The following is a 24,525-nucleotide window of genomic DNA, read 5'->3' on the forward strand; positions in this document are numbered from 1 at the left end:
GATTTTTGTACAAGGTTGGAACAGGCTTAAAGGGGATCTATCTCGAAAAATGAAAATGTAATATAAGCTTCATCTTGCTGAATTAAGAAACTTTCTAAATATAATCAATTAAATATTCTGTACCGTTTATAAAATCAAGTTACTCTTCACTCTCCCCCTCTGAGCAACCTGTCTCTCTTCATTCTGTCTTCATGCAGTAAGTGGTAGTTTTTTTGATTGACAGCTAGGTCTAATATATAATTTGTAGGGGGGGGTTGCACCCTTAACCCAGGTGCTCACTCTTTAAAAATAACCAGCTCTGATGGAAATACTGTTTCTCTGCATGCAGGGTGTTTGCCAGAGTCTGTTATTTTGTTACATTTTGTTTGTGCTGGAGTTGGTTATTTGAGTTATCCTGCTAAGAAAGGGAGCCCCCCTAAAAGACGTATTAGACCTTCCTATCAATCAAAATCGGATCCAGAACTCAGCATGAAGAGCGACAAGTTATGACAAACAATCAAGTAGAACTCTGCTAGAGGAACTCACACTGATAGCATCCAACGAATGACGGACTGGACTGCCGGATTCTTTGCCAGGAGAAACTTTTGAATGGCGGCTGTTGGGTGGCCTCATGGTGGGCACTGCAAACACTCCTCCATCTGTGGTGCTGGTCACAGACCTCAAGGGATTACCAACTAACAATGGACGTGGCAGGTTCCGGAAACCTATTAAGAACCTTAGTTATAAATACTAGAAGTGAGCAGTGATGTATATAAATGAGAAGTAAACCTTTAAAAAAGTGAATGTAAAACTGATGAGGGGGCTATGTTAAGCACTTTTGTCATTTACAATCATTATTTATTTTCTTTTTTTCCCCAAGATATATATGTTAATATGAATGGATTTTGTTACAACAGCGCCAAATGCTGGTCAGTTTCCCACCAGTCTGACCACCAAGTAGTCAAGGAAGTTGTCAGGAGAAAGAAAGAGGCTGCTCTGATGTTCTTCTGCTTAGGAAAAAAATTAGAAACCTTTCTCACATCTTTCCTAAACAGAAGAACATCCAAGCAGCCTCTTTCTTTCTCCTGACAACTTCCTTGACTACTTGGTGTCAGACTGGTCAGAAACCGACCAGCAGGTGGCGCTGTTGTAACAAAATTCATTCACATTAACAGTACATGTATCCTTTAATATCTTGGAATAAAAACAAAATAAGAAATGAATGAACATTACAAAATTTCTTAAATTAGCACATTAATTTACATTCACTTATTTTAAAAGTTTACTTATATCTTATAAGGAATCAAACGGCTATACCGTAAGGCTTATGGCACTTACTAGAGCGGATAGATAAAAATTCACACTGGAAAATCCTGTAGGATTCCAAGCAACTCAGTTGATATATTTATCAGAGTAGATCAATATGTCAGAATGTATTTGAATGCTCTGAACAGCCACTATTCTATAATATAGGGGTGTTAAGAGTTCAGACACAGCCCTAAGCTCTAACACCATTCTGAATTGTGGATTCCCCAAGCAAGCTAATGTGTAGAATAAGAATTCATGTTATTGTTTCCTCAAACTACTAGATGAACCCTGGACTAGAGTCCTGCGCGGAACCAATTTCTAAGACCTGAACCCAAACCGCAACCCCGCATATTTACCCACTTTGATCTGCTACCCAACCCGGGCCTGCAACTGCCTTATCCGCAACTAAACTTTTTTCCTGAAAAAGTTTACCGGCCGGTGAGGGGGCGGGAACAAAAGGGGGCAGTCCGTGATGCAAAAGGGGGTGGTCTGTGACAAAAGGGGTGGAACCACATACCAGGATGCAAAAGGGGGTGGGGAAACATTGCACGATGGCCAGAAGGCTGAAAAAAAAAAGTAAGTTCTGATCGAATTGGGGACGGGCCAAAGGCTTTTTTTAAGGGTATTACAAATTACTGGCAACTACATTGCCGGTAAATTTGTAATACCAGCCCCGGCCTTGGCAGGTGTTATACCGGCTGGGTGGCAACCCGACCCGCAACCCGCCAACCACCAAACAGGAAGTGATGGTGCTGCAAATCGGAAGTGACGTCACCAAAAGTGGGTGGGACAGAAACAAGTTTTGTAAAACGTTAAAAGGAGTAAAATATAGACAATATTACATAAGATAAGAAATTTAGATGATACCTGCAACCCGACCTGTGGCTATACCCGCACCTGAAAAGCCTCCTCTTATTCCGCATTATTACCCGACCCGCTACAGGACTCTACCCTGGACTACAGAATTTTCCCAGCTTTGAACTTTCTTTAATTGACTCCAGAACAGAACAGTGATTTATCATTCCATAGCACTGGGAAACAGATTATGGACAGCAAATGCCTGCATTCACCTGGGGTGCTCGATGTAGTGGGGAAGTGAGGATGGATCTGGGGTGTGGGTTGTGACTGTAAGCAACTGGGATTTCTGGACAACAGTGTGATGACCTTCCCTGAAGGTGTCGACGTCTGATCTTGGGCTGGAAGTTTCATAGGAGAAGTGGCAACTGAAGTGGTTTCTGGAGTCTGCAAGGACTTGGATACAAACCAAAACATAATGATCTTTAACACTACAAACAGCCTAATTACCCCAGCAACTATGCATTAATTGGAACAAGAGACTTGAATATGAATAGAGGAGAACATGAAAAAAATGAGTAATAAAAGTAGCAATAACAATACATTTGTAGCCTTACAGAGCATTTGTTTTCAAATGGGGTCAGTGACCCTCTTTTGAAAGCTGGAAAGAGTCAGAAGAAGAAGGCATATATTTAAAAAATTATTAAAAAGAAGGCCAATTGAAAAGTTGCTTATAGTTAGCCATTCTATAACAAACTAAAAGGGAATCATCCCTTTCATTTATTTGAGGTGCTGCCATGGTTCTGTCTGTAAATAGTGAAGTCCAATTAGTCTGCACCTAAAATCAGTCTGTGCGTTTGACTGTCAGAGAGACCTTGCAAATTCCCCCAATAGTGTAACATAAATGCTGCAATACTTATCCTGTGTAATTAACACAGTCAATTGTACGAAGTAGAACTCCTCTGCATTTAGCCTTTGAATATGCTTTAACACATTGCCCTGATTTAATATTCTCCCGGATTTTACACTATTTTTTCCTGGCCCCCTGAAAACAGCAAAAATGAGAGTTTCTACTGTAATCTTTAAAGTACAACTAAACCTTAACTAATAAAGTAGGCTAGAAATGTTGTACATTATGTTTTGGGCTTCTGTACCAGCCCAAGGCAACCACATCCCTTTAGCAGTAAAGATCTGTGTCTCCAAAGATGCCCCAGTAGCTCCCGATCTTCTTTTCTGCTGATTCACTGCACATGCTCTGTGCTGCTGTCACTTACTGAGCTTAGGGACCCACTCACAATATACAGTACACATAGAATAGAAATGTCACAATATAAGGCTGATTAGTAATTAATACAGATAATTACTACATGGCAGCACAGAAACCAGTGCAATTAGCATCAGAATTTAATAATTGGCCCTGTAGCATCAGCTTATATTACAGACAAACCTCATTTTCTGCTGGATAATTAGTGACGAGCCCTAAGCTTAGCTTCTCAACAGCTGCTCAGAGCCCACTGAGCATGTGAGTGTCACAGACACTTTCCAAGATACTGACCCCCTGTGACAAGTTTGAGATCCTGGACCATTGCTGCTACTGACAAGCTGAAAGTTCAGTTTAGTTCTCCTTTAAATTGGTAGCAAGGTTTCTACATCTACATAAGAACTGACATTTATTTCAGGATTTTACTTACGGCTTTGTGGTTAGCTTCTGTTGAGATGAGGCGTAGAAGGCAGTTTAGAAGTCTCTGCTTGTGGCACTTGGTGTGGGCTGAACCATCTGCACTGGAGGGTGCCAACCATTCATACTCTAGCTGTAATTTGCCTGGCTTGCCCAGCATGAGGTAGACCTCGGCTAGTGTCAGATTTTCAGAAGTCCGTTGGTTCCAGCCCACCTGGCGTAGCTGCTCAATAAGTTGATTAGCACCGTCTTGGGAGGGCTCCTTCTCCTGAGAATCTGTGCCGGACGTTTCTGTAGTGCAATTATCGGGTGGGCCACCAGCTGTAGTCTGTAATTCTATGTGTTGCTGGCTCGGGGAAACCTCCATAGTGCTTGAATGGAGAGTTTCGGGAGATGTAGGAGAGATGTCTGTGCATTCGTTTTCCTCTGGTATAATGAGGTCCTGGCAGGACTTTAGGTAACGGGGTAAGGGATCAAGCAGTGATAGCTCCTCTACATCAGGTTGCCTACTGGCCAATTCTTCATAAGGTGCATCTGCAGGAGAGTCCACGTGCTCTGGAGGAGACTCATCAGGATTCTTTGGACTAAGGGAAACACCTGTAGACACTGCATTCTCTAAAGAGCCATCCTCTGTTACTTGCGTCCTATCAGGCTGAGCATCTGCCCCACCATTTATTTTGCTGCCCTTATTAGCACCTGTCCCTCCTTTCAGACACTTTAACTGCACCCTGGCCGTCCCCTGCCCAGTTTGGATGCCCAGAATCTGAGCAGGAGGCAGCAAATGAGTGTCTTTAATACTCTGTTTGCACTTTGTTGTCTCTTGCCAATGAACTGTGCAGTTGGCCTTGGAGTGAACTACTCTGGCCACACCAGGCAAGGAAGATAATTGTGCTGCTTCTACTGGAAAGAGGAACAATTCATCTTCTGACTCCGGGGGTCCCAGCTCTTTAAGATGATGATCCTCCAGAGTTTTACGCTAAGAGTTGAGCAGTCAAGGAAAGCAAACAGTCTCAAGTGATCTAAACATACTCAATATGATGTACACGACAGAGAATCATCAATGAACAGCACAAATGGATTCTTTGTCATTCTTGTTTGTCACTGCTGTTAAAAGAGAATTCAACCGTTTAAAAAAAAAAAAAAAATCCTACCACACACCCCCATGTTAAAATCCTGCGTGGGTCCATTTTTTTGGAACCCATACCCGCATTTTTACCCGCTTCAACCCCCTACCCGACTCGCAAGTACCTTATTCGCAACCCAGACCCGTTGACCATCAAGAATCCGGAAGTGCTGTCATTGTAAACCGGAAGTGACATCATCGGAAGTAGGCGTGATCAGGGAAAAAAAGAGTAAAAATCGATATTGAGAAGACCCGCGGCCCAACCTGCAAACCTGCAGAACTGCTGACCCGCGTCTATACCTGCAACCTGCAGGGTACCGCAGGTTTTTATGGATAACCTGCGGGTACCCGATCCGCTGCAGGACTCTATCCCATGTAGACCACCCCTCCCTCCTCCCCCTCCAGAATAGCTGCCCCCCAAGGAAATGCCCCTAACTTTATACTTACCCCTCAGCGCAGATTCAGGCATCGGAGTTCCACGCAGCCATCTTCCGGGTCTTCGTGTCTTCTTCCGGCATTTTGGCAATTTCTGTCCATTTGATTTCTGTCCATTTCAGCGCATTCGCAGTCGTCGCAAACAGGCAAAAAGTTCCAACTGCGCATGTGCTGCTTTGCGGTCTCCCCCTCCTCCACTAACCGAAGACCCGGAAGATGGCTGAGTGGTACTCCGATGCCTGAATCTGCGCCGAGAGGTAAGTATAAAGTTAGGAGCATTTCCCCGGGGACAGCTATGCGGAGGGGGATGAGTGTTTTTTTTTTTGGAAAAAGGTTGAATTCTCATTAACTAAAAATAATGCAAGGCATTGTGGGAGTTTGAGTGTTGGCTTGAGGAGGGATGACAACAACACACATGTTTCAATGACACGTAGTTGGGACAGGCCTATACTAAATTATTTTGATAAATATCTTTTAAATGATTACAAGTTTCTAAAAGAGTTGTTCACTTTTTTTCAGTTACTTTCCATTTCTTATTTTTTCCAGTTTTTCCAAAATCTAAGTTTAAAGTTCAATGTCCCTGTCTCTGGTATTTCAGTCTGGCAGCTCAGTAATTCAGGTGAAGTTTCTGAACGGTTACAACATTTAGTTAATACATTTCTCAGCAGCATCTCTGGAGTATTAGTAACTATTGCATCAGTTCTAACAGCTGCCTGTAATGAAACCCAGAGATTCTGCTCAGCAGGGACAAAGATAAGAAATGTATCAACTAAATGTATCCATTTAGAACAGTTTACCGTAGGGGTGCCCAAAAGGTAGATGAGGATTTGCCAGTAGACCTTTAGCTGGCGATCAGCAGATCTCAAGACACTGTCAACAAACAGATTGTCTAAATCACCCTCTTGTTTCATTCTTTACATTCAAGAAATAGTTGTTTGTTAAATATAGCAATATACATTTTCTCATAAATCAACATTTAAAGGGGTGATTCACCTTCAAACAACTGTTGTTTTCAGATAGATCACCAGAAATAATGACTTTTTCTGATCACTTTCTATTTTCTATGTGTCACCATTTTTCTAATATTGAAGTGTCAAGTGTCTTTTTTCACCTTCTGAAGCAGCTCTGGGAGGAGGGTCGCCGACCCTGAAAACTGTTCTAAACTGATACATATAGTTGATACATTTCTTATCTTTGTCCCTGCTGAGCAGAATCTCTGGGTTTCATTACAGGCAGCTGTTAGAATTGATACAATAGTTGCTAATACTCCAGAGATGCTGCTGAGAAATTTATTAACTGTGTCGCAAAATTGTAACAGTTTAGAATCTGCACCTGAATTACTGAGCTGCCAGACTCAAACACCAGAGACACGAACATTTAACTTTAAACTTAGATTTTGGAAAAACATTAAAAAATAAATAATGGCAAGTAATTGAAAAAAGTCTTTAATTCTAAAACAATCTAAAACAATTCTAAAACAATCTAAAACAACTGAAAAAAGTGTTTGGAAGGCGAACAACTCCTTTAAGTAATATTTTCCATGGAACAGAATGCAATTTTTGTATGGATGTAGCTCATAATGGGACCAAAAAACAAAAAACATTTTTTCTTCTGCACACCACTTACTGTTTCAGGGTGCATCCACTCCCAAGCTGCCTCAAAGTAAGCCAAATTCCTTATCTTGAATAATAGGATATGAAGCACACCATCCTCAGACTTTGCCTTTAAAACATTTTCTCCCCAGAGCTGCTTTAGAATGATACTTTACACTTCAATATTAGACAACGGGTCACAAATAGAAAGTAATTGGAAAAAGTCTTTAGTGCGGGGGAACAATCTGAAACCAACTGAACTGAAAAAAAGTGTTGGAACCCCTTAAATGTCAAAAGAAAAACTGCTTAGAATATTTTCTTTCAGTATCAATGTATTTTTTATTATTTGGGTGGAGTTACCCTTTAAATAAAACCTACATACATACAAGTACATAGTGCCTGCTTTTTCTGCTTTGATTTATATTCGAATAGCATTTGCTATTGCATTTATGAAGTGTATAGAGTAATAGAATAACAATATCAGGAAAATGTTAATATTTAAGGACTAGTAAACCTTTAAAATAAGTGAATGTAAAACTGATGAGGGGGCTGTTTTAAGAAATTTTGTAATGTACATTCATTGCTTATTTTGTTTTTATTCCAAGATAGGATACATGTACTGTTAATATGAATGAATTATGTTACAACAGCACCACCTGCTGGTCATTTTCCCACCAGTCTGACCACCAAGTAGTCAAGGAAGTTGTCGGGAGAAAGAGGCTGCTCTGTTGTTCTTCTGCTTAGGAAAGATTTGAGAAAAGTTTCTAATTTTCTCCCTAAGCAGAAGAACATCACAGCAGCCTCTTTCTCCGGACAACTTCCTTGACTACTTGCTTAGAATAGCATCCCCCCCCCCCTCATCAATTCTACATTCATTATTTTAAAAGTTTACTTCTCATTTAAATCTCACAGCATTTCCCTGGTTATTGAAACTCCCCCATTCCCTGAACTCTGTAAATGTAACAATCATTTGTAATGGACAGCTCGGATCTGGGGATTTTCGGTAATTAAACTAGTAACGGCATGATAGCTGGGCTTTTGTACAAACAGGTTGAGTAGAGATACCTGTACCAGCTTTTCAAAACATGCTGGACTGGACAGTGACTCTGCTGCATCTATTCTGCAGCATAGCACATAACAATTACGTTAGGACCACTAGAATGACGTGAGAAAGGATACAATCTGGACCTCTTTAAGGGCCCACTTCTGCTTGAGGAACTCTATGAGGCTGGAGACCTTTCTGTGCAGTTCTACAATCATCCTGAGGAGAGAGGAGAAGTAAAAAAGGGATGGAGAAGAAACAAAGCACAGCCGGATAAAATCAGTGGCAAAGAAAGCATTAGAGCCTTAAAAGGATACTGACATAGAAAAACATGTTTTTTTTTTTTCAAAACACATCAGTTGATAGTGCTGCCCCAGCAGAATTCTGCACTGAAATCAATTTCTCAAAAGAGCAAACAGATTTTTTTTATATTCAATTTTTGAAATCTGAAATGGGGCTGGACATATTGTCAGTTTACCAGCTGCCCCATCACCAAACTTCCATCACTCTTTACTGCTGTACTGCAAATTGGAGTGATATCAACCCCCTCCCCAGCAGCCTAACAACAAAACAATGGGAAGGTAACGAGATAGCAGCTCCCTAACACAAGATAACCGCTGCCTGGTAGATCTAAGAACAGCACTCAATAGTAAAATCCAGGTCCCACTGAGACATTCAGTTACATAAAGTAGGAGAAATAACAGCCTGCCAGAAAGTAGTTCCATCCTAAAGTGCAGGCACAAGTCACATGACTGGGGGCAGCTGGGAAACTGACAATATGTCTATCCCCATGTTTTCCCATGACAGTATCCCTTTAAAGAGAGTCAAAAATAGAACATAAGAAAAAGAAAAGCACGGGTCTGTCAATTCTCCAACCTGAGACGCGGATTCTGTGCCAGGCTCTGCACTCGAGCCCAGGCTTGGTTGTTCCGAGGCTGAAGTTCTACCGGAACTTTAAGAGGCAGTCGAACAGGTTTCTGGTCTTCTTCATCACTTAAACCTAGCAGGAAGAGGCAATACTCATAGAATATCAATCCTAGGTTTATCCTATTTGTTTCAGATACAGAAACAGGTTTTATTCTAAACAGAAAAAAACAATAATCTGCATTGCCAATGCCTGAAGTGTTTAGGAGCTTTAGCTCCACATTTTGTCTCTTTTATCCTTCTTGCAAACTACTTGGTCTCCACCTGTTAATAAGAATATCAAATATTAGGGATGCACAGAATCCACTATTTTGGAATCCTTAGTGAAAGATTCACCCGAATACCGAACTGAATCCGAACCCTAATTTGCATATGCTAATCAGTGAGGGGGAGAGAAAGACGTATATTTTTACTTCCTTGTTTTGTTGAAGAAAAGTCACATGATTTTAAGGAATTGGATTCGGTTTGGCCAGGCCCAAGGATTCGGCCGACTCCAATCCTGCTGCAAATGGCAGAATCATGTCCGAATACCGAACCAAATCCTGGATTCGGCGCATCCCTATGAAATATTACTGTAACTTGAAAGGAATGCTGGTAGCTTTTAGCTAGATAATAAGTTTAAGATGATCTAGATATTATAGGCCAAACTGACAGAATGTTGTAAAGAATCAACTCAAAATACCTGTTTTTCCATCGGGGTCACAGAGTTTCTTCAGTGCTCTACACATTGGGGCCTTGATCCTCAGATTCCTTCCTTTGTACCTTACTGTGGTTACTCTGTGGGTGTGAGCAACACAATCTGGGGTTATATTCTACTCTAGACTAGAGAGCACCTGTAATCCACTGTAATTACAGATTTATATATTTTATGCGTCCTGGTCCCAACTGGGTTCAAAACAAACCCCTGCAGCTGTCCTAGAGAAACCTGGTTATCTTGTGACACTGAGAGAGTTACTGTGCTCCAGCTAATATAAGGGTACACCTAACCAATTGAATATCCTAAATGTAGGGTACAGTAACATACAGTGCTTCTGGGTAGGGACAGGTCTTACCATTGCCACTACGCAGATCAGACTTGGACTTTTAGCTCAATAAATTTCAAGGGGAAGTAACTCAGTGATTATACCCAAGGGAAAGTCGATAAAAAACAGTCAGCTGCCCTTTTTGGCCATGGAACAATAATCTAAGCATATTTTAAGGATCTTCTCAATGGCACTAGCAAATTCTCCATAATATCCAGCAAAAGTGCTTGGCGACTCACAGAGCAGGACATGGCTGTTAGTCGCGTAAGTTAATTTGACAAAAATAAATCAGTTTATGAGAAGGGCTTAATTAACTTACCCTAACTGTATTAGTTCATTCAACTTTGTTGCATTCTTATCATCCATACCTGTGAAGCAAAGGAAGACACATGATTCAGAAATGTTCTATAACAAAGCACATTTTGTCAGAGAATTTCTCAGGGCATCCGTCTGGTGGTAATTATTGGGTGTGAGAGAGATGTAAAGCAATACTGAAAAAGCAATATTTATTTTTGATGACGTTAACTCATTTACAAGCCCTTACTGCCCAAATTCTGTAAAATGCCCACAGTTCTTTGCTTTATTTCACTGCTTGTTGGGTCTATGGCCTGGTGAGTGGCAGATTATCAGGCATTTTACCTTGATTTGAACTAGCACAGATATGTACAGGACCTGGGGTTTTCTGGATAACTGATCTTTCCATAATCTGGATCTTCATACCTTAAGTCTAGTAGAAAATCATGTAAACATTAAATAAACCCAATAGGCTGGTTTTGCTTCCAATAAGGATTAATTATATCTTAGTTGGGATCAAGTACAAGCTACTGTTTTATTATTACAGAGAAAAAGGAAATCTTTTTTAAAAATGTGAAATATTTTATTATAATAGAGAGTCTATGGGAGACCGCATTTTTGTAATTCGGAGCTTTCTGGATAACGGGTTTCCGCATAACGGATCCCATACCTGTACAAGACTCTCCAGGTTAAATACATTATCCAGTATGAGAAAAGGCTGCTAAGAAGATGGTCAAATTCTTTACACTGTCTAATAACTCTTATATGTTTCATCTAATGCTATATTATTTAACACTCAAACACTAATGCTATATTCCATTAATATAAAATCATTAACTATCATTTTGTATACAAGTGGTGAGCCTACGGAATTAATTTTAAAGGAGAAGGAAAGGGAAAAACTAAGTAAGCTTTATCAGAAAGGTCTATATAAATACACGAGTAAACCCTCAAAGTAATGATTCTCTGAGTCCTCTGTCAAAAGAAACACCACATTTGTTCCCTTGTATTGTGTACACATGGGCCTCTGTATCAGACTTCATGTTTTCAGCTTAAACCTCCAGGGCTAGGGCTTGAGCATGCTCAGTTTGCCCCTCTCTCACCCTCCCTCCTCCCCGCTGTAATCTGAACCCAGAGCTATGAGTGAGCAGGGAGAGACTAAGGCAGGAAGTGATGTTACACCAAGCTAATATGGCAGCTGCTATCCTAAACAACCAGAGAGAGCTTCTAGAGCTGTTTACTCAGGTATGGTAAAGCATTCTACAGAATAAATATATTCTTAAAGCTTGTACTATTGTGGCTAATCTATTAGCAATAAACTGATTTAGTAGCTTTCCTTCTCTTTTAATGAGTACATGACACAGAATGTACAGACACTTCAGACTGGTTCATCAAGAATATAAGGGACAACCCCTATACAGTGTGAGACAACAAATAAATAACTTACAGCCTCCAATTTTCTTACGGAGCTCCCCGTAACAGATCAGCCCATACAGTTCCTGTGAGGACTTCTTCAGGCCACGAGAGAACACTGTGCACAAAACATGAGAGTTAACACACAACTGTATAAAGAAAAATTACCATAATACTGGAAGGGGGAGGGGCAGTGAGGCTGGAATGAAACAATGCCTTCTGGGAAACAAAACTTGAGTGAAGGTATACAATGAGAGAAAACAAATGGCTGCAATGAAAGGGAAAAATCACAGAGATGCAGAATCCAGCAAGTAACGGTCTACATATATGTGACGATTTAGGCTGCCGACAGATTAAGTCGGCAGTTTATTGGGTCCTCTGACGAGGTTCCCAGATTGATAAAAAAAAATTGGAAAGTCGGGCAGATGTTGAACAGGCATGTTTAAAAATTCCATTTGTCCTCGATTCAACCGCCCGTATTCTCCTTGTTGTGATCCGATCGTTGGGCCCTAGTGCCCACGATTGGATCAGCCAGATATTGCCCTCAAGTTGGGGTTTGGTGACCTCCCAAACGAGCAGATCTCTGTATGAATGTATGGCTACCGTTAGACAGAATGTTAAAGCTCCTACATCTGGAGGGCAATAATTTGCTCAGTCTGGAGTAAAAGGTACATATCACAGTAAATTAAACATGGGTGCCAGTGGGTGCCCCTGAAGATAGCAGCCTGTAATTTTCCAGCAACACTTGCCAGTCAGTGTGACCATCTACACTGAAAGTTCTCAGGCATCCAATCTCACGGATTCATTGTAAATGTTTTCCTGGCACTCCAAGTTTACCTTCAATCCAACCCCACATTATTAGCTGTCACTTGCTTCTCTAAGCCGCTATTATCTGCTGAGATGGCAATAGTTACTAAAGGCAGCCACATGCTAGTAATTTCCAGACTAACCCAATAAATCTGGACACAGAACTGCCCCAAACCCCAAGAGAAGTTGTATCTCACCATTGTTGAAGTCTATATATTTGGAGATCTTGTGCCAGGTCCTGTAGTAGAAGTGCCGAACCTGCTCCTTATTCTTTACCATGATGACTGGTTTGGCTTTCTTCTTGTATTTGAGGGCAATGTTGTTCTGAATGGCTTCAAAGTCCTTGCCATGCTGAGACAACAAGCAGGTACAGCTGGTCAGCACTTGCACCATTACTAATGAAGCCCAAGCCATAACTAATTCAAGAGCAGTGAACATTAAAGGGATACTGTCAAGGGAAAACATGTTTTTTTTTTTTTCAAATGCATCAGATAGCAGCTCCCTGGTACATACAAGAACAGCACTCAATAGTAAAAATCCATGTCCCACTGAGACTCCTTCAGTTACAGTGAGTAGGAAAAACAACAGCCTGCCAGAAAGCAGTTTCATAGTGCAGCACTGGCTCTTTCTGAAAGCACATGACCAGGCAAAATGACCTGTGATGGCGCCTACACACCAATATTACAACTAAAAAAAATATACTTGTTAGTAATTACATTTTACATGGTAGAGTGAATTATTAGCAGTGTAAACTGTAACTTAGAAATAAAAACGAAACTATAAAAATCTCGACACAATCCCTTTAAATTATATAATTTTTTGTGCAGTATAGACTTTGAAGCAAATCATCATCATCATCATTTATTTATATAGCGCTGTCAAGATACACAGTGCTTTACTGCAGTTATAGCAAACAGGGAATAAATGGTGGATAACAGACAAGGATTACAGAGTACAATAGGGTTTACAAACTAAAATGCCAACTTTAGCATGGCCTCAGCAGTAAAGCTGTAGGAAGAACATTTACCGGCACTCAAGACATTTGTTTGCAGGGAAACCCTTGCTTTATTGTTTTGGTGGAAGTGCAACGTTTTGGGGCCACGCCCCTTTATCAAGCATACGGAACGCGTGGTACAAACCAGGTATATAGATATATAGGGTAATCAATTACAGAATTTACATTTACAATTGTAAAAGCAACAGCTCAATGTACAGTGATACAGGCAGTATAATCAACCCACCCCCCAAAAAAAAGGTTATTCCAAAAAATTATTATTAGTGTTACGGTGCAGTACATGAAAAAAAAGTAATAAAAGTCCTAGGAAAAGAAAAAAACATTGAAAAAAAAGAATAAACAAAACAAAAAAAGTAACAAGCAGAGATAACTTTCCAGGGATAGGTAAAAAAAAAACCTCTTTCCCCTTTCTTGTATTTGCAGGGTGAGTTACTTACTTTGTATCAATATTATGTTTCTGCGCTGATACATTAGTTGCCAGGTTATGCCTTGTTTCTTTGTTTCAATAAGCCCCCATTTAGTGGCTTATGTTATTTTTTTTCACGGACTTACATTTGGACTTTTTTTGTTTTGTTTCTTCTTTTTTCCTTTTTTTTTTCCAACTTTTCCTAGGACTTTTATTACTTTTTTTCATGGACTGCACCTTTTTTTGGGGGTGGGTTGATTATACTGCCTGTATCACAGTAAATAACTGGCAAGCACTCCGAAGTCCACACGTAGGGTAAAATCATTAAAGTTTATTTCAGCAGATTAAAAACACTGCAGTCCTGACGAGTTTCGTATCCAAGCCTATGACTACTTTGATACGAAACGCGTCAGGACTGCAATGTTTTTAATCTGCTGAAATAAACTTTAATGATTTTACCCTATGAGAGAACTTCGGAGTGCTTGCCAGCAATTTTCGGTTTTGAATGCAAATCACCCACAGCTATGGGTTTGGGCGATGCAACTGGGCCACTTGTCTACTTTGGTGAGTGCGGCTTTTCTATGCAGGTCACCAGTTTTAAAGGGTGAGCACGTTTATGGTTTTGAGGAGGCAATTAGTATTTTATATATAAAGATATGGATTTTTCACAGTGAGATTGAGATATTCCCTAAAAAGAATAATTTATAAATAGATACTCTTTCGAGGGGATGCCAGCACTCATGATAAAAGGTGATAAATCGCCTGGGTGCACGATCAGCAAATTAAATAATACAAATTGAAGAAGAGGATCAGCACTCACAGGACTTAGAAAAATCAAATACAAATTTATTTAATTTAATTAAGAACTAAGTCCATAGTTCTTAAATAAATTTGTATTTGATTTTTCTAAGTCCTGAGTGCTGATCCTCTTCTTCGATTTTATATATATATATATATATATATATATATATATATATATATAGATAGATAGATAGATAGATAGATAGATAGATATAGATATAGATATAGATAGATATATATAGATATATATAAAAAGCAGCATGTGAGGGTCGCACACCCTGACAAAATGGACGAAACCTGGGTGCACATGCATCAGAAGTTCATAGAGGGTTATAGAGTGATGGCACTCACAGGATATTTTTGAAAAAAAACAAATGAAGGTAAAAAAAAGGTCCTTGAAAAAGGTCCTTGTGTGGGACTGAAACGTTGGATTAATAAACCTTTTTCTTTTTTACCTTCATTTGTTTTTTTTCAAAAATATCCTGTGAGTGCCATCACTCTATAACCCTATATATATATATATATATATATATATATATATATATATATATATATATATATATATATATATATATATATATATATATATATATATATATATATATATATAGTTTGTACCACAGGTTTCGTATGCTTGATAAAGGGGCGTGGCCCCGAAAAGATGCACTTCGGCACAAACAATAAAGCAAGGGTTTCCCTGCAACAAATATCGAGTGCCGGTAAATTTGCTTCCTACGATACAAGGGAGGCTGCAAAATCCTCCATTACTTAGCACCAGGCTGAACACTTTGTGGATGTGCATCCGCTCCTACCTACTATCTGGGATTATTCATAACTACAAACATAAACAATAAATGATTAGAGCTTTGTGTAGCAACACTAGCACCACAGAATCCTACTTACTTCATAAAGTGCCTCAAAGAAAGTGTTTTTATCCTCCGTGCTCCAAGACTCCCACTGTCGTCTCACTTTCTTCTTGCTGCCCTCTTCCTTATCACCGCCCGAGGGTGCAAGGTTTCGGCTGGATGTTTTAGGGGCATTGGGTGCCAGTCCTGTAGAGCAGCTAGGGGAAGATGGGGTGGAGCTGTCCAGCCCTTAAAACACAAAAGCAAATGATGTTTTATAAACAAAGAATTTCTCATAACTGCAGAGATAAAAGCTGCCTTTCTGTTGAAATGAATTGTGCCAAGTTTGTCTTTTTATAAAGCAGCAGGAAGTCTCTTTTGTTTAAAGGGAAATAATACCGCAGTTTTACCGGTTTTGAAAACGTTTATTCAGTCGGGCTTATGCATAAAAAATTTTTTTTGTTATTATTATTATTATTTATTTTAGGCTCGCAAAGCCACATTGTGGAATCCTTCATCGGGTCTACTGGAATGCATGAAAATACCCTCAAATTATCAAAGCTTTTTCTTTATCGCTGATATGCCCCTAAATTCTTAATACAGGTATATGATCCTTTATCCGGAAACCCGTTATCCAGAAAGCTCAGAATTACGGAAAGTCCATCTTCCATAGACTCCATTTTATCCAAATAACCCAAATTTTAAAAAAATATTTCCCTTTTCTCTGCAATAATAAAACAGTAGCTTGTACTTGATCCAAACGAAGATATAATAAATCCTTATTGGAAGCAAAACCAGCCTATAGGGTTTATTAAATATTTACATGACTTTCTAGTAGACTTAATGTATGAAGATCCAAATCACGGAATGATCCATTATCTGGAAAGCCCCAGGTCCTGAGCATTCTGGATAACAGGTCAGATACCCATACACATATATATCACCTTACTGATCGTAATGGATGTTACTAGTGGCTATACACATAAATATAACTATATACAGTTATCTGGAAACTCTTTATCCAGAAAGCTCAGAATTACGGAATGGCCTTCTCCCATAGACTCCTTTATAATGAAATAATCCACATTTTTAAACATGATTTCCTTTTTCTCTGTAATTCAAACTAAGATATAATTAATTCTTATTGGATGCAAAACCAGCCTATTTGTTTTATTTAATGATGACATGATTTTCTAGTAGACTTAAGGTATGAAGATCCAAATTACGGAAATATCCATTATCCAAAAAACCCCAGGTCCCGAGCATTCTGGATAACAGGTCCCATAACTGTATGTTTAGAGGTTGTTCACTTTTGAGTTAACAACTTTTAGTATAATGTACAAAGTGATATTCTGAGACAATTTGCCTTTTGTTTTCATTTTTTATTATTTGTGATTTTTTTAGTTATTTAGCTTAATTTTATTCAGCAGCTCTTCAATTTGCAATTTCATCAATCCAGTTGCTAAGGTCCGAATTACCCTAGCAACCATGCACTGATTTGAACAAGAGACTGGGATATAAATAGGAGAGGCCTGAATAGAAAGATGAGTAATAAAAAGTGACAATAACAATACATTTGTAGCCTTACATAGAATTTTTTTTTTTTTAGGGATGCACCGAATCCACTATTTTGGATTCGGCTGAACCCCCGAATCCTTCGCAAAAGTTTCGGCTGAATACTGAATCGAATCCTAATTTGCATATGGGGTGGGAAGGGGAAAACATTTTTTACTTTCTTGTTTTGTGACAAAAAGTCACTCAATTTTCCTCCCCGATTCAGTTCAGCCAGGCAGAAGGATTCGGCTGAATCCTGCTGAAAAAGGCCAAATCCTGGCTAAATCCCGAACCAAATCCTGGATTCGGTGCATCCGTAGTGACCCCCATTTGCAAGCTACAAAGAGTCAAAAGAAGAAGCCAAATAATTTAAAAACTAAAAAAAAAAAACAATAAAGACCAACTAAAAAGTGATTTATAAATGTTCATTCTCGAACATACCAAAAGTTAACGTAAAGGTCAACTTCCCCTTTAACATGGAGATCTTAGGAGGAGCGTTCCCTGGAGTGCTATTAAATATACAGAGGTGGAATAGCAGTGGGACTGCAGAATGAAATCAGCAAGTATTTTTAGCCTGTACATGCAACTCTCTGCGCTCTCACAAAGAGCAACATCGTCCTCTTCATCATCAGACTATCAGATTCACGACCGCCAAGCCAACTGGTACCATGCCACCTCATTTGCAGACTAACCCCAAAACAACAGTATAGTCCATTATGGCTAGACTTAAAGCATATGCTTCACAGACATTCATGCGGTTTCAGCAATGGCACCCAATCAGCATGACTGGGGTTTTGTGAAAAAGCCAAAATCCACCGTGTAAGCAAATGCAGTTTCCACTGGAGGTTCATGGCAGCACTTCTAACTAAGAAAACAGCAATTGTGAAAAGCAAGGCTATAAAATATTAGAACCAATCAAATTGCTGCTTTCAATGTTCTACTTGCAGCTGGCTTCAAAAAACTAATCACTGATTGGTTGCTATAGGTAACTGCCTATGGGCAAATTTGCCCAGTGTTGACAAATGAGCCCCAATCAGTGATTAGCTTTTTAAAGCCAGCTGCAAGTAGATCAATGAATGCAGCAATTTGATTGGTTACTATGGGTTACTACCCATGGGCAAATTTGCCCAGTGTTGATAAATGACCAACATTGACACCATAAATTAAACCTGCATGGGATCGGGTACCTGTGGAATACCTGCAAAGTGGTTGGGTTTCCGGCAAAAAGTCCACGATTCCTTGGCCGTATGGGCAGTCCACGGGTAACCAAGCTGGGAACCCAACAAAGGGTTTGATCCTGCCGTTGTGGTTCTCTCAATTTTTAATTTTTTTGGGAAGATTCTGTACCAGAGTGACGTCACATCCAGGCAAATGTGAAGTCAATTCCAGTTTTGCTTGTCCCCCAGGTCACAAGTTTATGCAGGTCAAATTGCAGGTTTGGGTTGCGGGTATAGTCGGTTTCAAAAAATGGACCCGCACACAACTGTACCTTCCGGCTCTTCTGTATTGTTGGGAAGTGAATGATGTATCAGCGCATGTGCAGCTGGAGCAGTCTACCTGTTCATAGCAACTGTGCATGCGCCTAAAGTGACGGAAATTGCCAAAGGAAGGAGGACCCGAAGAATACCGAAGAGCCAGAAGATGGCGTCCATGAGATCCGCCACACGTATACATGAGTAATGAATTAGAGGCACTTTCAGGGGGAGGGGGAGCAGGGACTATTTATGGTAGTGGGTTTTATTATTGGGTGGGTTTAGTTCTCCTTTAAGTGGACCTGTCACCCAGACACAAAAATCTGTTTAATAAAAGTCCTTTTCAAATTAAACATAAAATCCAAATTCTACTTTTTATTAAAGCATTCATAGCTGTTGTAAGCTCATTTAAAAATCTCAGCTGTCAATCAAATATTGTCTGCAGACAGGAGCCATATTGTGGATACTGTTAATAAGACAAGCCTTGCATCATCTCCGAATCTTATTTGTGCACCAGAATGGGGGACCTGATGTCCATCCCCATGCACTGGCTACACAATTAAATGGTAAAAAGAAAGGGGGAATGTGGGGAGAGCAGTGACATCTAGGAAGTGCTGAATGGAAAGTGAAAGTAATGGAGGGGCAGGCAGTATTTGATTGACAGCTGGGTGACAGGTCCACTAAGTATACAGGCATGGGACCGGTCTTCCATAATTCTCGGGACCTGGGGTTTTCCAGATAACTGATCTTTCTATAATTTGGATCTTCATACCTTAAGTCTACTAAATAATCATGTAAACAGTAAAGAAACCCAATAGGCTGGTTCTGCCTCCAATAAGGATTAATTATATCTTAGCTGGGATCAAGTACAAGCTACTGTTCTATTATTACAGAGAAAAAGGAAATCATTTTTAAAAACTTGGATTATACCGGAGTCTATGGGAGATGGCCTTTCCGTAATTCGGAGCTTTCTGGATAATGGGTTTCTCGATAACTGATCCCATACCTGTATCATAAAGTGCCTTTTTTTTTCTTCTATTGCAGCCAAAATTCCCCTTAAAAAATATGCTGGTTTTATCAAAGTAAACAGACACAAGCCTTATGACTGCCTAAAGTATGGTACAATAAAAAAAGAAAAATGATTTAAAGTGGACCTGTCACCCAGACACAAAAATCTGTATAATAAAAGTACTTTTCAAATTAAACATGAAATCCAATTTCTATTTTTTATTTACGGTAAGCATTCATAGCTGTTGTAAGCTCATTTAAACATCTCAGCTGTCAATCAAATATTATCTGCCCCTCCTCTATGCCCGTGGCATAGAGGCGGGGCAGACAATTACTTTCACTTTCCATTCAGTACTTCTTAGATGTCACTGCTCTCCATATATTCGCCCCGTTCTTTTTACCATTTAATTGTGTAGCCAGGGTATGGGGATGGACATCAGGTCCCCCATTCTGGTGCACAAACAAGATTCTGAGATGATGTAAGGCTTGTCTTAATAACAGTGTCCACAAAATGGCTGCTGCCTGCTTGTTATAATTATGAATTCCCAGACTGAAGGAAACAAGATCCAAATAATTTTTATAGTGTAATAAAAGTTCATTTTGCTTGACTAATCTGATAAAATAGGATTTTGAATAATTTTTTTTGGGTGACGGGTCCCCTTTAAACACGTGTGCACCTGATAATTAGTAAGAAATATTAACATTTTCTTCCCCTTTTTTCTTTGAGAAACACAAAAAGCAACAGCAATCTCTGCAGGTCTGCACTTCTTTACAATAGGGAACCAGAGGCTGCTCATTTGTATGACAGGTCAACTCCACAGTAGAGTCCTGCATTGGGTTGGGTACCCGCTGAATACCAGCAAGGTGGTTGGGTTTTGGGCAGAAATTTCTGAGTGCCTGATTGTGCTGGTAACCCATCTGGGTACCTGGCTATGTTGTAGGACTGGTCCCTCTTACCCTCTCCTGAGTTTGTGGTAAGATTTCTTTTCTTACCTAGCAGAATAGGGTCCTGTGCAATAGAGTCCTGCAGCGGGTCGGGTACCTGCAAAAAAGCGGGTAACCTGCGGGTTGCGGGTATAGACGTGGGTTGGCGGTTCTGTGGGTTTGCAGGTCGGGCCGCGGGTCTTCTCAATAGCGAGTTTTACTCCTCTTTTCTGATTACGCCTACTTCTGATGACGTCACTTCCGGTTTACGACAGCACTTCCTGTTTCTTGATGGTCAGAGGGTCTCGGATCGGGTTGTGAATAAGGTACTTGTGGGTCCGGTAGCGGGTCCAAGCGAGTAAGAATGCGGGTCCGGGTTTGACAAATTGGTTCTGTGCAGGACTCTACCGCGCGATACCACATCCCGTTCAAAAGTGGCGCCACGGCCGGTTTAAAAAGGTATGCCAGGGGTGGTTTAAAAGGGACGCCACGGGCGGTTTAAAAAGGGACGTCATGGCCAGTTAAAAAGTGACGTCATTTCTGGTTTTCGTGGGGAATCGGGTTGGTAAGCACTAGGGATGCACCGAATCCAGAAATTTGTTCGTGATTCTGCCTTTTTCAGCAGGGTTCGGATTCTGCCAAATCCTTCTGCCCGGCCGAACCAAATCTAAATTAGGGGCGGGGAGGGAAATCTCATGACTTTTTGTTACAAAACAAGGAAGTAAAAAATGTTTCCCCTTCCCACCCCTAATTTGCATATGCAAATTTGGAAACAGTTCTTCGGCCGAATCTTTTGTAGAGGATTCGGGGGTTCGGGTCTGTGGGTCCGGCACGTGTCTGCCCGACTGGACTAGAACAGGACTCTATTCCACAGTATAGGTTACGTAGGTATCATTCACACTACAAGTTTTAACAGCTGGATCGGAGCAGAGGGATTCAATCTGATGGAATTCAATCTGTACTGTGGGAGATGTCACTTATCACAAGTCTGTGTTGGATTCTTGAAACAATATAACAGTCTGCTGCTTCTGCTACATTGTTTCAAGATTTAGAGCCAGGAATCCAGAGAATATAAACAGATATTTCCATAGCACTCATTTACACCTAACATATTAAATCCACTGAAAATATTCATTTATATTGAAAAGTTACTTAGAATGGCAATTTCTTATTCTCTGCCAAAAAAAAAAAAAAAAATGTTCCCCTTTAAGCTCATGTCAAACAATAGGGCTCTGACAGCATTTATGTAAAACAATACTGGATAAAGGTGAAATTAACCAAAACAAACACACTAGGGGAGCTGTTCTAAAGTTTAGATCGTAAGCTCTTTTTGCTAGGGTCCTCTTCACCTTTTGTATTAGTTACTGGTCGCTAATTATGTCATTCTGTATGTTCTTTTTATAAACCCATTTATCGTACAATACTGCAGAATATGTTGGTACATCATAATAATAATAATAATAATAGTGTAGAAACTCATGATCAGACCAGCAGTATCAAGCTCCAAATAAACATGCAAATTTTCACTAAAAGGTGAAAAAAAACTGTCATGGGGGGGGGTTAGATCATCAAATGATATATACATTATGATATGATGTGAATCTTCATAAATAGAATACTACAGGTATGGGATCCCTTATCTGGAAACTCGATATCCAGAAAGCTCCGAATTATGGAATGGCTGTCTCCCATAGACTCCATTTTATCCAAATAATCCAAATGTTTAAAAAGGATTTCCTTTTTCTGTGTAATAATAAAACAGTAGCTTGTACTTGATCCCAACTAAGATATAATTAATCATTGTTGGAAGCAAAACCAGCCTATTGGGTTTATTTCATGTTTAAATAAATTTCTAGTACACTTAAGGCATGGAGACCGAAATTACAGAAAGATCTGTTATCCCCAGGTCCCGAAAATTCTGTATAATAGGTCCCATACCTGCAGGACCGACATCACAAATCACAGGGCCCCATACGACAAAATTTCCTGGGCTGCGCCCACCGCGAGCCCCACCTACAGGTCCGCCTTCCCCACCCCACAGGTCCGCCCCCACCACACAGTAAAAAAACAAAAAAATATTGGTGGCTAGGGTTCCCACATGTTAATAAAAATAAAAAGATATTGGTGGTCAGGGCCCCCCCATAAAAAAACATTTGTGGCCAGGGCCCCCCATAAAAAATATGTGGCTTCTACCCCACATGAGAAACAAAAATTGGTGGGCGCCCCCCCCACCCACATTATAGGAAAATTGGTGGCCAGGCCCCCCCCCCACATTATAGGAAAATTGGTGGCCCCTTAAACGTCCATGCCTTCCCGAAGTCAGCAGCTCTCAGAAAGATGGGGGTACGGCTAATCAAGTAAGTGTGGCGTGGCCGGGCCCCCCTTACCCTCGGGGCCCCCTACAACTCTCCCCCCTGTCCCCCCCTGATGGCTACCCTGCATACCTGTACAAACAAGTCTAGTGTATTACATAAGCCAAGAGAATTCCACACGTTGCCCAGCTGCGCACTATGTGGGAGTATCTGCAGTGCATGGGATTGTAGCTGTATAATGAAGCTAGATATTAGACGAGGATCCAGGCAAGTACAGGTATGGGACCTGTTATCCAGAATGCTCGGGACCTGGGGGTTTTCAGATAACAGATCTTTCCGTAATTTGGATTTTCATACTTTAAGTCTACTAGAAAATCATGTAAACATTAAATAAACCCAATTGGCTGGTTTTGCTTCCAACAAGGATTAATTATATATTAGTTGAGATCAAGTACAAGCTCCAAATTACAGAAAGGTCGCCTCCCATAGACCCCACTTTATCCAAACAATCCAAATTTTTTAAAAATAAATTTCTTTTTCTCTGTAATAATAAATCAGTACCTTGTACTTGAGCCAAACTAATTAATATATTTAACCCTTATTGGAAGCAAAAGCTTCACAGCCCATGGCCGTCCCGCCTACCAATGAAAAACGAGTAGGCATTCTTGTTTACAGATGCCTGCTCGATGTGCGTGCGCCTCATTATAAAGCTCTGGTCACTACCATGGTTGCTTGACTGCCTACTTGTTTTTCATTGGTAGGTAAGAGGGACTAGCGGAAGAGGCAGGTGGGCCAAGCAGAAGGCCGTGAAGGTTTTGAGCGCTGCTGAAATGAGCAGGTATGTGGGGGATTGATTGCGCTGCGAGCAACACAAAACCAGCTCATAAATAATAATGCTTATATTCATTCCCCAAACTTCTCAGAAGACAAACGCTGTCGAAGTTTTAACCAGCGAAAATTTGTTGGCGTGAGCATTTCAAAGTGAACTTTTGCTAGCGTTACTTTCTTCCTATCGAAACTTTGTTAACACACTTGCGCTTAGGTCAATTTGAATATTGCATATATATACGTGTATATATATATATATATATATATATATATATATATATATAGGTCATATACATGTCTTTATTAGTGATATTGGTGCAAATGCTTGAAGTGGCCACTTATTATTACAAATGTTCAAAATAAATAGAAAACAAATCCTCTATTGTCCTAGACAAGACCCTAAAACAAATGTGGAATGAGTTTCAAATGGTTAAAAAAAAATGATAAAAAAAAATATATTTAACAGTTACAACTTTTAAAAATTATCCCCCTTTAAAATCTGAAAAAAACGCCAGCGTTTTGTCTTTTTTTTTTATGACTTTTCGGCATACAGGATATGATGTCACTGACATAAGATTGAGGAGGATGTAGCTTTATCTTATCAGTTCGCCAGGTACAAGGTGGTCGAAGAAACTATGGAGAAGGGGGTAATGTTCTTTAAAATTCGCACTTTAGTGAATTTGCGGAGTAACGATTGTTCGTCTGAGCGGTAAATTCACTTGGTGATAGGGCGTGAGACTGCGCTAGCGACAGTTTATTTCACTAGTGAATTGTCCTCTAGGCTTGTTAGTAAATCGGCAATGTCCCTGCGGATGGGATTTCTGACAAATTTTCACTAGTGACGGCCACTTCACCCTTTAGTAAATCTGCCCCAAAGTAGCAAAATTAAACTCTCCTCCAGCAAAGACCAACAGTGCCTTGCATGCTTCTTCATAGGTTTGCTATCAG

General features: G+C 40.0%; 1 protein-coding gene across 3 annotated transcripts in view; it reads right to left on the minus strand.

Annotated features, from left to right (window-relative positions):
• Positions 1-24,525, minus strand: part of cramp1.S (cramped chromatin regulator homolog 1 S homeolog) — a 50,634-nt gene that overhangs the window by 19,955 nt on the left and 6,154 nt on the right. For all 3 annotated transcript variants that reach the window (XM_018239229.2, XM_018239228.2, XM_018239227.2), the window contains exons 3-12: positions 15,538-15,728; positions 12,610-12,763; positions 11,640-11,723; positions 10,218-10,266; positions 9,559-9,653; positions 8,829-8,952; positions 8,090-8,171; positions 3,774-4,736; positions 2,358-2,538; positions 526-704 (exon numbers count right to left, since the gene is read on the minus strand). In XM_018239229.2, coding sequence (XP_018094718.1) covers positions 526-704; positions 2,358-2,538; positions 3,774-4,736; positions 8,090-8,171; positions 8,829-8,952; positions 9,559-9,653; positions 10,218-10,266; positions 11,640-11,723; positions 12,610-12,763; positions 15,538-15,728 — 2,102 coding nt within the window. The remainder of the gene's footprint in view (positions 1-525; positions 705-2,357; positions 2,539-3,773; positions 4,737-8,089; positions 8,172-8,828; positions 8,953-9,558; positions 9,654-10,217; positions 10,267-11,639; positions 11,724-12,609; positions 12,764-15,537; positions 15,729-24,525) is intronic.

This window comes from Xenopus laevis, chromosome 9_10S (genome assembly GCF_017654675.1).
Source record: "Xenopus laevis strain J_2021 chromosome 9_10S, Xenopus_laevis_v10.1, whole genome shotgun sequence".
Classification (NCBI taxonomy): domain Eukaryota; kingdom Metazoa; phylum Chordata; class Amphibia; order Anura; family Pipidae; genus Xenopus; species Xenopus laevis.